This window comes from Phyllostomus hastatus, unplaced genomic scaffold (genome assembly GCF_019186645.2).
Source record: "Phyllostomus hastatus isolate PE091 unplaced genomic scaffold, TTU_PhHast_1.1 phas_contig_495, whole genome shotgun sequence".
NCBI lineage: Eukaryota > Metazoa > Chordata > Mammalia > Chiroptera > Phyllostomidae > Phyllostomus > Phyllostomus hastatus.
The window spans coordinates 1,865,610-1,884,611 of NW_025333895.1; the positions used below are offsets into that span (position 1 = coordinate 1,865,610).

Genomic DNA, 19,002 nt, shown 5'->3' on the forward strand with positions numbered 1-19,002 from the left:
TTTAAGAAAAAGAGGGTCAAAACTATGCACATTAAAAATGACAACAAACTCACAACTATCAACAACTGAAACTAAAAAAAAAAAAAAAAAAAACTAAGCAAACTACCAGAACAGGAATAGAATCATAGATATGAAGATCATTTGGAGGGTTATCAGCTGGGAGGGGGGAAAAGAAGAATGTAGGAAAAGGTGTAGGGATTAAGAAGCATAATTGGGCCCTGGCTGGTGTGGCTTAGTGGGTTGAGTGCCAGCCTGCAAACCAAAGCATCATTGGTTCGATTCCCAGTCAGAGCACATGCCTGTGTTGCATGCAGGCCAGGCCCCCAGTAGGGAGCGTGCAAGTGGCAACCACACATTGATGTGGATTCTTCTCCCTGCCTTTCTCCCTCCTTTCCCCTCTCTCTAAAAATAAATAAAATCTTTTTTAAAAATCCATAATCAGTAGGTAACAAAATAGGAGGAGCTGTGTGAAGAACAGTATAGGAAATGAAGAAGCCAAAGAATTTATATGCACAACCCATGGATATGAACTAAGGAGGGGACTTCTGGAGGGACGAGGGTGAAAGGAAGGGGGTACAGGGGGAAAATTGGGACAACTGTAATAACATAATCAATTAAAATATATTTTTTAAAAATTAATAAAGCAGAATGGAAAGACTCTGATTAGAAGAAAATACTCTCAATACATACTTCTGAGGAAGGACTTGTAATAAACAATACCCACAACTTTATAATAGGACAAAGAACCTGATTTTTTTAATTGTCAAGACTCTGAATAGACACTTCTAAAAGATGATGTATACATGACCAATAAGGGCATTAAAAAGTGATCAACATAATTAGTCATCAAGTAAAGGCAAACTAAACCACATCAGTCCCACCCTGGCCAGGTGGCTCAGTTGCTTGGAACATCATCCCATACACCAACAGGTTACAGGTTCGATCCCTGGTCAGGGCACATACGGAAGGCAACTGAAAGATGGTTCTCTCTCACATCGAAGTTTCTCTCTCTCTCTCTAAAAATCAATAAACATATACTCGGGTGAGGATTAAATTGAAAATAAAACACCCACATGAGTCCCGTTACACTGCTCACTAGAACGACTGAAACTTACCAGTTGACAACACACAATGTCTACAAGGATATGGAACCGGAACTCGCACACTACTGGAACTGTGAAATGTGTAAGTAATTCAGCAAGTCAACAAAAAGTTTAACATACATCTACCATATAACCCAGTAATTCCTGGATACATGTCTAAGAAAAACAAAACATCCAAGAAACCTTGTACAACTTTCATAGCTACTTTATTCTTCATAGCAAAAATTAGAAACAGCCCAGGTGTTAACAGGTGAATAAGCTGTGATACTGTTAGTGGAATACTACTCAGAAATTTAAAAAAATAAAAATATTAAAACCTACAACATGGATGAGTCTCAAACATCATGCTAAAAAAATGCTGAACACAAAACAGCACATGTTGCAAGATTCTACTTATATAACACTTTAGAACAGGCAAAACGAATCTATCAAGACAGAAATCAGAAACTATTGCTTCTTGGGGTAGAAGAGTGGGATCAACTGAGAAAAGGCGTAAGGGAATTTTCTGAAGGGATGGCAATGTTCTGTACCTTGATGGAACAGGAATTACAAGGATAAGTACTTTTGTGAAAACTACTTGAACTATCTGTGCATTTCAAAGTATGTAAATCATACCACTATTTTAAAAGGTAAAAGGTACATTGGCTTTTGAACCACAGGCTCCCGCTCTGCAACTTACCAGCTGTGTGACCTTAGCCAAGCGTTAAACTGTAAGCTCCTCATCTGTAAAGCGGGGAGAACAAGAGTTGAGAACCTCATAGAGCTAGCACAGAGAATAAATGAGATGTTTCAAAACCATTAGCATAGTGAATGCTCACTAAATATTAACAAAAAAGAAACCCTTTGTCATGTATTTCAGCAAAGGAGAAACAGGAAGGAATGGCTAGAACAGCTAAGTGCTGGGCAATTCACATCCATTATCTCATTTATTTTTAAAAACAACCCCTAACATAACTCCTGTTGTTTAATAGATGAAGAAACTGAGCTTTATAGGTTGCCCATGGTCACTCAGCAAGGAAGCGGCGAGGATGCAAACTCGCCCTGGTTCTTCCACCGCACCATGCTGTCTTCCAGCAGGGTCACTTTCAGGGATGTAACAACCCCGCAACTGCCAGGAGAGCACGATTCACATGAGAAGCTACTAAGGCTCCCTTCATTCTTAATAGCGCCTTAGTGTCAAGCCTGACACTAAAAAGGAGGCCAATCCTAATAGCCTGATGGGTGAATGGAGGCACAGCTGCCAGCAGAAGCCAAAAAATACTACTCTAGGCTTCTACCATGCTCTTGGGCTGCAAGATGCTTCCTGCTACTTGAAGACACTGATTCCTCTTCCTTAGAGTAATCTCAAGGTAAGAGAATTCTGAATGTAAAATCTTTTTTTTGTATTATTACTATCCCATTGATTTTTTTTAAAGATTTTATTTATTTATTTTTAGAGAGGGAAGGGAGGGAGAAAGAGAGAGAGAGAGAGAAACGTCAATGTGCGGTTGCTGGGGGCCATGGCCTGCAACCCAGGCATGTGCCCTGACTGGGAATCGAACCTGCGATCAATCCACTGAGCTATGCCAGCCAGGGCTGAATGTAAAATCTTGATCTAAGTGGGAAGCTGGAGCCCAGCTGACTCAATTTGGCAGAACTGCCTTGGAAAATTGGTAGTTGAAATGAGAACCACAGATTTCTTTTTTAAACATACTGTATCTTTTTCTTAATACAAAGCCTCATTAAAAAAATAAAACATAGAAATAATGAAAATGACCCTATGATCCCATTTGCCCAAAGATACTGCTAATAAACAACTCAGCGTATCCTCTTCCAAACTAAAACCTGCCTTCTCCTTAATGTTTCCATAGTACTCCCACTGCATGGGTAACCACAGCCCGTTTAACTAGGCCCCTATCTATTCAACTTATGAGCTGTTTCCCATTTATTTTTACTATTATAAATGCTGAAAGGAGTATGTGTGAGTATGCATTTTGCACACTTGTGATTTCTTGTAAGATAAACACACATGAACACATGAATATCTAGGAATATTTGTGAACTGCTAAATCTGCAAAAATAAGTGTGCACACTTCCGGTTTTAACAGATACTCTTAGACTACACGTGGAAGAGTTCCCACTTCCCCACACCTTCATTTGCGCTTCATTCTTCAACGTGGGAGCTGAAAACTCGAATGCCTAGTAAGGCTGGCAGGAAACATAAATGCACGAAGGCTGCCACACGGGTCTGTGACGAACCCGAGAGGGCATGCTCACTTAAAGGGGACAGCCACTACTCTGGTCCAGCCACGAGGTGCCACGCAAGCCCAGTGTTAGATTTTTCCAATTTATCCACAAAACCAGAAACACAAATTTTTATGAAACTCTTGCAGGCTTTAAATGTTGGCAACTAACATGCTTTTATTTAAAAGAGCAGCCAAACAATATACATCTATAGGCCAGACTACATTAGGCACATGGAATCTTGTGCTAGGGTAAAAAAGATAAAACATCTTTTCACTTTGAATCTTATTATTCATGAAGCTTATCTTTTCCTGTGCTTACCAACCAAGGATGTATTTGTTCAATTCTGGTTCACAGTGATAGCACCCTTAGAAAAAAGATGCTTATCTTTCTATTTTCAGATTCATATCTACAACAGATACTGGACCAAAAAAAAAAGTATGTAACTTGAGGTACAGAAGCTAAAGCGTGAGCCTGGCTGACCAAAGCGTACCTGGAAAAAGCATGTGAGCACTCATTTAGGACGAGATGCTGTGCTCTCCTCAGCATACACAGAGCACTGCAAGGCTTTTTAGAGAAAACACTAATCGGTAAAACTAAGCATAACTTTGAAGAGGGGGCGTGGCTGTAACAATCGAGAGCTTCCCTCCATGACTTGGTAAGTTTACCTAACACAGCAAATGTTCTCTTTGGTGGGACATCAAAAAAGGTAGAGAATTCTCACACATCCCCCTCTGTTACCATACTGAATTTAAACAAGCACTTTCAGTCTTTTTAAAAATAAAATGAAACACTGGTGTATACAAATCTTTCTCTGCTCTCAAAATGTTGCTGCAGGACTGCTCCCACAGGAAGAGGTTTTAGCAGACTCCCCAGGGTCAGAGTATCTCCTCATTCCTTCTTAGTCATCCATTACAGATCTCCAGACCCAGATGTTCATTCCCCACCCCCGCCCAAGGTAATGACAGCGATCCATGACTACCCACCGTCCCAACAATGACTTCTGAATGCAACTATCTCTTCACCAATTGTAAACAAGCCCTAAACTCTTGGCTCCATAGGGAGTCCCTACCAAGTTAGTATAAACTCTGAAACAGGGGCAGAGGTCAAGGGGATGAGAGCACAGTCTAAGCTCTGGATCTCATGCCACCCCCCACCCTGTTCAAAAGAATCCTTATCAGAAATCCAGGCCTAGTGTTAGATCTTCCCAGGAAAAGGTCACATTCAGGAGACCTGATCCAGCAGATTCGGGGGCAGTTTCAGAAGCAGGCTCTTGGAGCAGTTACAAGTGCTGAATACCTAAATCACTAACAGAATGTTGTGGAGGAAAGGTAACATAGGGGAAAACAGGACATTTGTGAACTTAATTTCATTTTTTTCAAGAAAGAACTCGGATAAATAGTGGATAAATTCTGAACCTGAGTCACAGAAGAACTCTCTTCGGGAACCTACCCCATAGTGAATTGTTCTACTTTGTGTCCAAAATCATTCTAAGATACGCAAAAGAGCCCAAATGACACTTAGTAAAAAGTCTTTATTCTTCTGTACCCAAAAAGCCCCAATGTATATGTTGTAAGTCATTATACTGTCTCAAACTCTTTCATTAGCTGTTGTGACTTGTCACAGTCAAGAGTCCTAGAGAGAGGATAAAAGATCAGTTAGAACAGCAGGTCTGAAGTCTGAGACACTTCTGCACTATGGGCTCTGGGGTGAGCCATTCACCCTCTCCAGGCCTCAGTGTCCTCATCTGTAAGACAGGGATAGTATCTTTGTGAACAAGTTCTTGGAGTGCTTAACAAAAATGCATGTGAAGCATTTAGTGTGTATTAAATATTAGTCATCATTTTTTAAATAATCACCCGAGGATATATTTTTTGATATCAGAGAAACAGGAAGGGGGGGGGAGGGAGAGGGAGGGGATGGAGAGAGAGAGAGAGAGAGAGAGAGAGAGAGAGAGAGAGATCGATCAATTGCTTCCCATATGCCCCGACCTGGGGTTGAACCCACAACCTAGGTATGGTGACCAAGGATCAAACCTGCAACCTTTTGGTGTACCGGACAACACTCTGCCCAACTAAGCAACCCAGCCAGGGCTAGCTAGTAGTAGTAGTAGTAGTAGTAGTAGTATAAGATGATGGTGACAATAATGATGTTGTAGTAAAAGCCACATATCATCAACTTTTGTGTCTGTTTTCCTAACTAAACAGAGTCCCTCAAGGGCAGGAACTCTTGTCTTAGCTCCGCACATACATCAAAGAAGAAAAGGAAATGGGAAGGTAGAAAAGAACAATGAACTAGATATTACAAAGTCAAACTTGAAATCAGATATATTTACATAATATAACCATCCTCGCTCCTAATGAATATTATGCAAAGTGCCTAACACATACAGAATACCCAATAAATGTTCGTTTTCTTCCCTTCATTGATCTCGAACAGGCAGCCTTAAGTCCATTCTCTTCAGACCACACTTGGGCTTATACGAATTATTTTCTGATACCAAAATTGAGACATATAGTTTGACAACTAGGAATGGACCCATTAGGAGATGGTACAGAATATTAGAATTCTGAATAGAAACTACGGTTACTCTAATTGGAATGTACATTTCTCTTTTGTAGCTTGAAGGATCCACAAAAAGTCTCCTTGGAACCCCCAAACACTTGACAGATACATGCAAAACCGGACAGAGCAGGCTAGCGGTGTCGGGCTGTCTGGTTTTGAAGCTGTTTTTATCTTGCCTGTTCACCCACAGACCCCCGCTTCGTGGACGTCTATCAGTCCAGCAAGAAAGAGCAAAGATTAATTCAACTTTCAAGTTTCTTTTAAAATGTTCATTTGTCTAGGTCTCTGCTTAGTAGAAAACAGTATATACATATATATGTTTTAAAGTCTAGGTCAGCAAAAATCTGAATATGCAGTATTTTTTAAACGGTAAGAGTCATTGTACACATGTTTACCTCAGTGCACTCTCTATAAGGTCGTGCTACTTGCCAAACAGAAAGTACATAATCTATTTGTTTTAAGTAAGCAGAGAGTTAATTTCCTAAGAGGTTAAATAAATGGGATGGCAGATGGTCATTTGGGAAGTTACCTGCTACTGGTTGGGGGAAGGGGCCCAAAACATTCTAACAGTCAACCAGATGGTAAAAACCAGTCTTGGCCAAAGTGGTGAGCGCTGTTCCTCAGAGGGAGCTACTTGCGAAGCAGTAACTTACACCTGCTAACATCTGGAATGATTTATCTCCATGTCATTAAGAAATACAGGCAAGTCTAATTGAATAAAGTGCAGTTACAACAGCCCACAAGAACAGAGAGACTGAGCATTTTAACATTACGTTGCATAAACTTAATAGTGTTTACCATTTGCCAAACATTATTCTAAATACATTTAATACTTATCTTAAGCCTCACAACAGCCCAATAAAGGAGGAGTAACTTTTTATTGTCCCCATTTTACAGATGGAAACACTGAAGCACAGAGATTAAATAACTTGGCCAAGATTGCAGAGTTGGTAATTATTGAAGCCAAGCAATCTTAAACCAGAGCCATGGTCTCAATTCTAAAGAGTTTTGGCTTGTATAAAAAGCTAAAAGGGTTCAACTGAAATGCAGAGAAAAAATTTATATAAAAACATGTTCATTGTGACATTATTTGTAACATACAAAAAACCTGAAGCAATCTAAATGTCCACCAACAGGACAATGGATAAATAAATCATGGTAAAGTTATTACAATGAAATATCCTGCCATTAAAAATATTTATTAAAAAATGTTTCATGACTTGGAATAATGTTGCTAATATAATGCTGAGTTGAGAGAATGGAGTATAAAATTATATTTATATTACAATTCCTATTTATGTAAAAAATAAGTTCATGCAAATGGAAGGACAGTCTCAAAAAGAAACTGGCTATTTCCAGGTGGTGAGATTAGAGGTGTTTATATTTTTCTTTTCATGTTTTCCACAATGAGCATGCACTGTCCTACTATCAATGTAAACAAAGGCATTTTTTTTTCTTTTAATCAAGCTACACTAAGATCCTTCAGCAGTTGGTAAAAACAGCTAAAAAGCTCCTACTCTTAACTTCCAAGTAGTTACTTTCCCTGGGATAAAACCCTCTGAACATCAAACAACATATTGTAGTCAGCACATACCAAAAAGAATGCTCATCTTTAACTCCAGAAATGGAATTAAAATGAATATTTTCAATTCTGGTCAATGTTTACTCTCTAATTATTTGTACAATTACTTTGTAACAAGAAAAATGGATTTAACTATGTACAGGCCAAAAACTCAAAAATGGCTTTGCTGAAATAGATAATTAGGGACAAAAGTTTGACTTTGGAGGAAGAACAGCTGTTGCTAATCCAACTATTTACCCTTTGACCCTCTCTTGGCCAATGACTGAACAGTATCAATTGTTTTCCTGTGTTATGTGCTGTTTACAATCCCTGAGAGGCATGAAAGGAATTAATAATTTAGCCTAGAAAGCTGACAGCCTTTATTGGGGAGCCCCTTGTCTATGGGACAGAAATCAGAGCAAGGAGCTGTCCTCAAGTCACAGGTCCCTTTACTGTTCCTGTTTTATAACCTAATTGGCCCCCAAACATAAATCAATTATTTCTCCTGTTTTAAGCAACAATGACTTCCATTGGCTAACTTCCCTTGTATCAAGTCAGTCCTTGTTCTCTCGAGTTTTACAACTACGTGGTAAACATGGTAGCTGAGGAAAAAACTCGGGGAGCATGGCAGACTGGGGTTATTTGGAAACAGAAGCACAGAAAGGTTATGCTGTTTTGAACTCCTCTTGACCTTTCACTGCCCTTGTCCCTAGCTTATGCTAATAGGCAGGGTACAGAGATGCTTCTTGTAGAAATGAACTTAGCCTGAACCTGTGCCCTAACATTGGACTCCAGGAAGCCCAGGAATCATAGGAAGGCAGCTAGAGTATGAACAGCTGCCCATATTACAAACATGGCTGGCTACCTATCTGCTCTATCACAGAAAAGGTGCCAAAAAAAAAAAGGTCATTTGAATTGAACAAAGTTAGTCCTTCCTCATCCAGTTCCAACAGATCCCACCTGTTGTCTCCAACTTACTGTCTACAACCACTGCCAGGCACAATGGGAAATCAGCAACAATGGTACTTCCTGTTCCAAATTAAACAAGTATGAGCAGGCTTTCCCTATCAGGAATTCCGGAATTAGGGAAGCCACTGGGACCTCTAAATTCCCAAGATGCACCACAAAGAAATCCCTATTGTTCTCAATTTTATGTGCAAAAGTCATGAAGTATTAACATAGGAGATGTCCTTTCTTCCCAGGCACAGGCCAAGGAATCTGCAGTATCAACAGCTTGCAAACAATTGAACACAACACACACAGGCCATCTTAGTCTTGAGATTTTCCCCATCACTCAGCAGTTAGGATGAGCATGCTCATTTGAACCTCAAAACTAGTTCAAATCAAAGTGATAAGCTTTTATTTCTGCCCGCTTATTATAATAACATCAGGCCTTCGTGTATCTCTCTTCAAAGAGAAAGAATAAAACACTACTAATTTCACAAAGATAACACAGGTTTTATTGAGATTAGCCACATAAGCTAAGCACAACTTTCAAAAGAAAAGTGTTTTTAGGTGACTCCTATTCTGTACTAATACATTTGTTCATTCTCCCGGAATGGAGAGGTCTGTAAATCATCATATCTAGGTAGAGATGCTATGCAAAAATGTTAAATGAGTTAGAACTAGTTGGTCCAGAAAGATTTATTATTCAATAACAATCTTACGAAAAAACATAAGAAGAGGGGCATGATCTGTTTTCAATTGCTACTAAGTGCAGAAAAGGAGAATAAGGTTGGGTACTTTGTACCTACTTTAAAAAATGTTTTTTAAAATAACTCCAGACAAGAAAATATTTTCCAATAGACATTTAATACATGAAGGTAGGACCCAGACTTATTTGTTTTATCCCTGGAGCACAGAAATCGGCCTAGAGCAGAAGAGAACACTCAATATTTGAGTTCTCAATTATCTGGAATGTTTTATATGTAGTTTTGTCCAAAAGATTACAGGACATCTCAATGACCTTCCTAGTGTAGAAAAGTGCTTCTAAGGAAGAACCATAACTCAAGGCTATTCATATGAGAACAAAGAGAATATACTGTAGTATATGCACACATAGGTACTGGAATCTCGGGTGGCAGGGCAGGGTAAACTGAACCTATACTACCTACAAAACTGATTCTGAACTTTCCAATTTCTAGAAAGACCAATTTATGTCCCTGGTGTTTGATAAGTATTCTGGGATTTATTTTGTCTTGCAAACAATAAGTATTAGTTGAACAAACACAAATGTTTATTTATACTATTAAGGTGTGAGGGGCAAATATATGAGAAGTTCCATGACATCACAGAGATGACATCAGCCAGGATGGTGAGAAGGTGGACTGCAGCACCTACCCCAACACTAGACTGGTGACAAGAAGCCAGTCCCATGACCCTAAAAAGTACCAGAACTAGAAAAATAATTCTAGATCATCTCATTGACTCTCAATCTAAATCATCATTAGACTTTTGGCATTATAGCAAAATAAAGTCTGTATACACTGGATATCCCCACATCCTATTTCTAATAGTTCTAACAATCTCCAAGAATAATGTATGCCACATTTTGAGCACTGGAAACACAGATGATTATCTATGACCAAGACTTACATAGTCCTGAAAAGCATCATTTAATGAGACCTTGAAATGGTTACTCTCATTTTAATCCCTTAAGCATATAAATGAAAAGTGCTTCAGAAATTAAACTCTAGCATAAAAGTTATCAATTTTAAGTGCCTACCAGGGGTGTCCAACCTTCTGGCGTCTTTGGGCCACAATGGAAGAAGAATTGTCTTGGGCCGCACATTAAATATAGAAACACTAATGAAAACTGATCAGCAAAAAAAAAAAAACATTTTAAGTAAATTTACAATTTTGTGCTGCGCCACATTCATAGCCATCCTGGGCCACACGTGGCCTGTGGGCCACAGGCTGGACACCCCTGGAAACCACGCACAAACCGTCTTTGAAAGAAATTGTGTCAAAACTAGTCAATACTTTAGAAAAGTGGCTGTGAATGTAGGCTGTATGCGTACAAAAATGAAAGCACAGTGTGCATTGTTACTGGTTTCATGGGAGGATGGATGGAGGGCAAGGAGATTAGAACCAAATGGAAAGTTTCAGCAACCCAGTTTTCTGTGAAATGGCTTGATCCTGGCCACTAAATAATATCACAAGAAAAAAAATATATAACTAGAAAAGATACAATGCCCTCCCCATAATAACAAATTAAAGTGAAAACAAAGTGAGTCAATAAGGACTATCAATGACACCTTAAGTTATACATTTAAAAGCACACACACATACACCCTTTTCTAGTCATTAACCCTGGAGAATAGTCAGAACTTACTACTTCCTGGGTCGAGCTCTGTCAATTCATCCTGACAAAAACCTACAGAGAAAACAACAGGGAAAAATAATTATGATTTGTGAATTACTCCAAGGTGACTCCAAATATGAAAACACAAATATCATATAGTATTTTAAAAATCTACATTCAGAAGTCGAATTTGGATTTAAATCCTAGTTCTGTAACATTGAGCTACTAGCTATCCCTCTCTGAGCCTCCATTTCAATACCTTTATATCAAAAAAAATGGGTAAGTAACCAAAAAATGGATAGTAACAGCATTTACCAGAGTAGTAATGAGGATTAAGTGAGATACTGATATAAAATGCTTATTTAATACAGTCCTTGGCACACAGTGGGATCTCACCGAACAAAAAGCACAAATAATTATGAGTTAGCTGCACTATTAGCTGGAATAATTCACGAAAAAATTACAACTCATTTAATATTTGTCATGTGCTACTTAATCATTTTCCAGAAGAAAGCAAAATATACTAAATAGGAACTTACAACAAATACAAACAGGGTAATTTTACTTAAAAATTTCACAGATGCTTAAGAATTTTACTTATATTCATAAAAAAGAGCAAGTCTTCTATTAGTAAGTGTGGTATTCAGATAGGGATAAACACCTCGCAAAGCACACTCAGGCCCGAACAGTCTGAGCTACATGCAGCTGACTGGTGTGCGGCTACAACACTGAGGAGAGACACCAAGCACAGCAAATGGCACACACACAGTGAGCGTTCTATACGCAGCTGACGTTTTTTTTCTCCTGCAGTGACTGCCTACTTTCTCCAGTTAGCTTTCCACTCATTATCAGTTCAAGTATTTCCTCAGAGTGCTTTTTCTTTCCTCTTACCTTTGTCTCAAAAGGTCAAAGAGCCGTTATAATTTTCTGTAACAATTCATGTACTCATCAACAAGGAATTAATTACTTGTTCAATGTCTGATTGACTCCACTATTAGAATGTTCCACAGGGGAAGGGACCTGGCCTGTCTAGTCCACCATTGTATCCCCATTACTTCTCACAAGCCTAGCACAAAGTAGCTGTTGAATAAACATCAACTGTAGTATCTCAATGGTAAATTCGAAAATTTGGAGCAAGGCCTGGCCAGGTAGCTCAGTTGGTTAGAGTAGCGTCCTGATACTCCAAGATTGAGGGCTCAATTCCCCAATCAGGGCACATACAAGAATCAACCAATGGATGCATAAATAAATGGAACAACAAATCAGTGTTTCTCTCCGCTCCCCCACCCACTCCTTTCTTTCTCTTTCAAATCAATAGATTTTTAAAAGTTTATGGAATAAAATTAAGACTAGAGGGATATGAGAGCATTTTCTGTCATCAGAGCTGGGCAACCAAAGGCTAGACCAGCAACTGGGAGTCAGGTAGAGAAGAGGGATTCAAGTAGCAGGTAAACTGTTTAAACAACTTTGAAAAGTCCTTTGCAATCCTGAATGTTTCGGCCACACCATTCACCAAACATGCCCATCCCTTCCTGCCTTCCTGTGCTTCCTCCTCCTCCTGCACTTGCTGAAGAGCTATTCCTCCCTCGAGGTCCAGCTCAAACATCACCGCTGGGAAAGATGGAGAAAAGCAGCAGCCCCTCCTACAATCACCAAAAAGATCAAGGAACGATTTAAGTATCTGTGCCCTCTACTAGACAGTGAGCTCTTCAAGGAGAGGGATCATGCCAGGTATCTGTGCAGCTGCTCCGAGGACTAGAACAGTTTGCCCATATTCTACAAAGATGCTAAGAAGCAGGATGAACCAAACAGAAAACACAAGCCTGCCTCTACATCACAGATGGAGGGAAGAAAGTCACAGAATCAGAAAAGTCTAGCCCAAAAAGAGTGTGGAAGGTTTAAGAGAGAAAATATAACCTAAAACCAGAGCTGGGAAGGTGCTAAAAGTGGCTGAGATGCCTGAGAAGGCTCACCTGGGAACAACTTTAAAGTCTTTACAGATAAAGGCAAGGGGAGTAGGAAAAGCTGTGGAGAGATGTGAGGCAACGAAGACATAACTCGTCATTACACATGCGTTCAACACTGCCATCTGAGCATCCTGCCCGAAGTGAAACTGAGAACATTCATTTAATATGAACTAACTCAAAAATAAGACACATGCATGGGAAGGCAGGGTCATATAATGATAAAGTTAAACCTCTCCTAAGTCTTCATCCAAGCCATTTGGTAGTTTAGTTATATGACTTTAAGCAAGTAATACCCTAATTTGGACCTCAGATTCTGGACATTAAATGAAAGGGCTGTACTAGAAGTCTCAAGGAAGGACAAAGCCTAATGCATTTTCTGAAAACAAACAACATTCTGAACTCAGAATAACTAGAAAAAATACAATGAGTGACTGAAAAAAAAAAACAAAGAAAACCCTAAGAAAAGCTAACGTGGCCATCTAGTATTTGCCTAGCAACCACTCTCCCATTCTTCCGTTAATGGCATTCCGATTTTTCTTTGCAGACCTATCCCCCTTTACACTCTCAGTCCATATGCCTGGAGTAGGCTGGACCCTAACGTTACTATAAACAAGGATTAATAACAGCATCTACCTTACAGGTCTGTTAAATGAGATAGTGTATGTAAAGGCTTTGCACGGTACTTGACAAAGTCAGGGCCACTACTAACTAATCCCTAGGGTCCATCCAATCCAGTGCTGTGTTTGTGGGAGCAAAGAGCAGATAACAGGAGGCTCACTACTGACCTATTCATGACATCTTCCTCAAAGACCTGGGATGGAACATCACTAACGTCACTTTAGTTACCTGCTCTGATTCCTGAATCTTTTTTACATGGTAAGCCTGTAAATTGCTTCATGTCATGATTCCAGATCTATTCTACCTCCTGAGGAAAAAAGAACTCTTTATATTTGCCTTTACAAATTCCTTTCATGGTCGCAAAGAGTGCTTATTACGGAATTCAGTAACTATGTCTAAAATCCCCCCCCACCCAGCCCTGAGACCATTGGCTAGTAGTGTTGTCCCTGGTTTTACAGGTCAACGCTAAAGCAGGAGGCCTGAGGAGACACAGAGACAGATGCTACTCCCACCTCCTGACGACAAACAAGTTAATAGAATGGCTAGATCTGGCTGCCATTCTCTAGATCCTCAGCAAACAGATCTAGCCGGCAAAATGATTCCTAACTAGAAGAACCCACATCACTGCTAGGAGTAACCCCAACATGTGTTCAATTCTATTCAACACAAAGGCAAAGGATATCAGAGTTGTTCAGTAAAAAGCAGACTCCTAAGCCACATCAATACACAAACGTACACCCCAAACCATCTGCCTCACAGAGTACAACACATTAAACAGATCAGGAAATGTTCTGAGAAATCGGGGTCTTTGGTTGGTGACTTAAATAGTTTTAAAAGAGGATAGACAAGAAACACAGATTGGTTCCTAAGACGATATATTACCAAGTCAGCATGCTCATAAGCCATCTGAAACTGAGTGCAAATTAACTTAGCACATTTTAACTTAGAAGGCAGGGCATCGGTCTGAGTAAGAGTTGGATTCAAATCCCAGATTTACCACTATTTTTATTTAATTAACTACCCTGTGCCTATTTTTCCTGAAATGGGGGGAAAATAACCATCTTGTTCAACTGTTGTGAGAGCTGGAGGATATACATAAATCATCTACTTTAGGGCAAGTGATTGATAAAAGGCTCCGAGCTTAGGAAATTTCTTTAATTCAAAGACCCAGCTGACAAGCTTTTCTCCAATAGGTATTTGGCAAAAAGAAAAAGATCAGTGACTCCTCGATCTGTGACTGGCTACAATGACAGGTTAAAAAGTGACTTATATTGCCCTGGCTGGTGTGGCTCAGGGGGTTGGTTGGGTGTCACCCTGCAAACCAAAAGGTCCGCCCAGCTGACTCTCAGTCAGGGCACATGCCTGGGCTGCAGGTCAGGTCCCTGTTGGGGGCATGTGAGAGGCAACCAATCTATGTTCCCCTCACACATCAATGTCTCTCTCCCTCTCTCCCTCCCTCCCTCTCTCTCTAACAATGAGTAAATAAATCCTTTTTTTTTTTTAAGTTACTTATCTTTTTCTTTATTTACTATTGTGACTATATAAAATTATGTATTTACCACAATGGAATCTTAAACTTTCTGAGTACCCCCTTTTAGTTTTGCCAGATATGAACAAGTAAAATTTGGGTAATGCCAGTAAGCAAAATCAAGCCTGACACACTAGCTAACTGTAATCTACAATGTGTCTTTTACACAAGAAGTTAACTGCTACTCTAGGAAGGCTTTAATTTAACCGGACAGTAGTAAGCAGCCCCGTCCAACGGAGACCTGGATCTTGGGCAGGTCTCGGACAGACACTCGGTCTATTCTGAAGCCTCAGCCACCAACAAGCAAAATTAATGTGAGACCCTTAAAAGGTAAAATTCTACAATTGTAGTCAAACATCCTACCTTTCCCAAACAGATTTTTTTTTTAATTGATTGACTTTAGAGAGAGAGGAAGGAGAGGGCAGGAGAGAGAGACAGACAGACAGACATCAGTTTGCTGTTCCACCCATCTGGGCATTCACTGGTTGACGGGTCAAACCCGCAACCCTGGCACATCAGGACAAAGCTCTAACTGAGATACGGGCTCGGGTCCCCCAAACAGAAATCATATATATCCTTATATGATCTGCCACTTCAACTTTATTTCTCTCTTCTCGCCCCATCCCACCACACCACACAGTGTATCCTCCACCCATACTGAACTACAGGCACACCTCAGTTTACTGTACTTCACTTTACTGAGCTTCAGAGAGGCTGCCTTTTTTAGAAATTGAAAGGAAGAGGCACCTCCCCCCACCACCCCAGCAAAAAGAGTATGACTCATTTTATTGCAATACTCACTTTATTGCGGTGCTCTGGAACCAAACCCGCAATATTTCCGAGGTACGCCCGTACAATGTAGCTCCCTGAATTCAACATGCTCTGCAGCCTCCATCCATTTGCACATACTGTCTTCTCCACCTGAGCCCACTCTCACTCACCATGATGAGTCAAGACTCAAGTCACGTCTCTAACCCTTCCCCCTCCCTCTTACACACACACACACACACACACACACACACGAGTCAAAGTTAGACAATACAAATACGATAACTGAAGCTATGGTCTTTTCAGGAACCTTTGAAAAAGAGAAGAGAAAACACTGTGTCCAAAATCCAAGAAAAACAAACCAGATCTGCAAATTCTAAGTTAAAATGTTTTCATTAAATATGAGATATAGCACTATTTCACCTAGTCCAGTATAATTCAACCTTTATATACTGCTATTTTAAATGTGAGGTGTGAAATGGAGCAGACGTTCCAGAAGGAAGTCAAGGGTCTGAAAGGACTCTGAAGCTGCTCTGGTTCGTCAGGTCCCTGCTCTGTGCTCCCACAGGTCCCTGTGCTTCCCCCGCAACACGCCACGATCAGGGCCACTGGGTGTGGATTCAGGTTCTACGGAAAGTTGTTTTCCATATTCCCCAACAAAAAGCTAAAAATCTTCACCCAAGGTTTGTACCAACAGTTATTTCCTGGTCCTTCATGGACCAACCAGCTATGGTCATTTGTACCAGTTTCCATCTGCTTTGTCTCCCCTAACTATGATTGGGTCCCCAATGAAACTCTGTATCCTTCTTTCAGTCATATCTGGTCTCAGCCTTAACTACATCCCCAGCCCGAGGGCTCAAACATGTCCCGGGATCCCAAGAAAAATTGCTCAGTAAATGTTGAGGAACTACTTTCTCCAAAAAGCAATGGTTACTAAACCACAATGCCAACACAATGAATTTCTTGCCAAAATACCAAGTTCTAAGAAAAAATAAGTTCACTATTCTCTGCCTTTAAAGTGTAGAAAAGCACCCTGGCTGGAGTGGCTCCTTGGATTGAGCACTGGCCTGCGAACCAAAGGGTCACCAGTCTAGGGGGACATGCCTGGGTTGTGGGCCAGGTCCCAAACAGGGGATGAATGAGAAGCAATCACACACTGATGTGTCTCTCCCTCTCTTTCTCCCTCCCTTCCCCTCTCTAAAAATAAATAAATAAAATCTTTAAAAAAAAGAAAAAGAAATCCTACTGTAATAAATAAATAAATAAAGTGTAGAAGTGACATCCAATAGAAATTCCTACAATGGAAATGTTGTTCTCTGTCAATTATGGTAGCCACTAGCGAAATATCACAGGTCACCAAGGAATGGAAATAAATATATATACCTAGGAAGTTTGTAAACACCAGTTCAACTCAATACTTCAATAAAGGAACTCTAAAATTTCAAGAAGTAAACTAAAAGCACAAAGAGCTATAAGAGAAAAAGTGTGAATATATATTTAATGCTACCTAACTATACACTTAAAAATTATGAAAAAGGCCCTGGCCGGGTTGCTCAGTTGGTTGGAACATCATCCGCACACCAAAAAGTTGCAGGTTCAATCCCCAGTCTGGGTGCATATAGGAGGCAACCAAATCAATGTTTCTTCTCTAACATCATCACATCAATGCTCCTCTTCCTCCCTCTCCCTCTCCCTCTCCCTCTCCCTCTCCCCCCCCCCGCCTTTGCCCCTTCCTCTCTCTCTCTAAAATCAATAAAACAGATCCCCAGGTAAGGATTTAAAAAAATGGTTAAAAAGGTAAAAATTTATGTTACACATATTTTACTATAATAAAAACATGTTTTGTTAAGCCTAATAAAATAAGGATTGTGAAATTAATAATTACTCCTTAAAAATATTAACTGTAGGGAGTGAATGATGGACAGATAGACTGAGATAGATGGACAAGATGCTAGTGGGAAGTAGTACAGAGTACTAAGTAAGAGCATACATTTTGATAGAACAGATTTGAGTCCTGTACCATCACTCACCATCACTTACCAAGTATGTTAGCTTAGGAAGTGACGTCACCTCTTTGAGCCAATTTCCTTATCAGTAGATTGTTGTGAGGATTCAGTGAGATGATACACTTAGGTCAGTGCTTGATAGCTGTGATCATTATCAGGGAGAGAGCAGCTCTGGCTGGTGTGGCTCAGTGGATTGCGTGCCCGCCTATAAACCCTAAAGGGTTGCCAACTCGATTCCCAGTCAGGGCACATGCCTGGGTTGCAAGCCAGGTCCCCAGTAAGGGGCACGCAAGAGGCAACCACACATTGATGTTTCTCTCCCTTTCTCCCTCCCTTCCCCTCTCTAAAAATAAATAAATAAAATCTTTTAAAAAAGAATACGAATGAGAGAGCAGAAACAGCAACCATGGAGCCAGGGTCATGTGGAAGGAAGAAGCATCCAAAAGGCAAACAGGGCTATTTGAGAAAAATATGCAGAGGCAGCCACACGTAAAAGGCACGAACAGAGAGAGGAAACAGAACATCACCTGGTAATTTGATTTTACTGGAACCCTTGCCAGGGCCATAACATAAAGGGTTTTAACTGTCATACATGAAGAGCTTTTTTTACTTTTCGTCTATAGGCAACAGAGTCACTGAGGAAAGGAAATAAACATATACACCTAGGAAGTTTATAAACACCAGTTCACCTCTAACTACTTCAATATAGGGGCTCTAAAATTTCAACCAGTGAATTAAAAGCACAAAGAGCTAAAAGAGAAAGAGGGAAAAAAGCTTTGTGGAGGTAGCCAACATAAACATGGCCCATCCACAGCTTCTTAAATTCTAAGAGCTCTTCCCATTTTTCAGGGCCCTCCCCCACGTCCATCTTCTAGGCCCCTCTTGGTACAATGAATGGATTGGATGGAGGCTGAGAAGGAATGGGGGAGGGGGAGCACTGTTTGGGTTTGGGGGTGGTTTTTGAGTATCAAACATTAGCTAGCCAGACCATGGCCTGCCTTACAGCCAGGCCTGCAGCGGGGAAACGAGTCCCAGAACCAAGCAGATACAGAAACACTTTTCTTTGGATTGGCTGAGCATTAAACTCACATCTGCCTCTTTCCTTTCCATCCAGTGAATGGTGTGCCACTTGGGCCATTAGCTTTTGTTTCTCATAGGCAACCTGAAAAACATATTCCAGAAACAACAAAATGCTTTTCAATGCAGGAGCATAGCACCACAAGTCCATAAGCAAAAGCTGGTTGGCAGAGCTTCAAGTCATATTTCCCATTCTCCACCTACAAATGTCAAGGTCACATCTTTCAAAGTGCAACAAAAACAATGCCCTTTTTTGTAATGTTATTTTCTTGATTTGAAATC

At 40.2% G+C, this 19,002-nt stretch overlaps 1 protein-coding gene across 2 annotated transcripts in view; it reads right to left on the bottom strand.

The window, feature by feature from the left end:
• The window catches only part of NR6A1 (nuclear receptor subfamily 6 group A member 1), a 198,585-nt gene that overhangs the window by 151,360 nt on the left and 28,223 nt on the right, over positions 1–19,002 (bottom strand). For both annotated transcript variants that reach the window (XM_045846264.1, XM_045846263.1), the window contains exon 2: positions 10,787–10,828. In XM_045846264.1, coding sequence (XP_045702220.1) covers positions 10,787–10,828 — 42 coding nt within the window. The remainder of the gene's footprint in view (positions 1–10,786; positions 10,829–19,002) is intronic.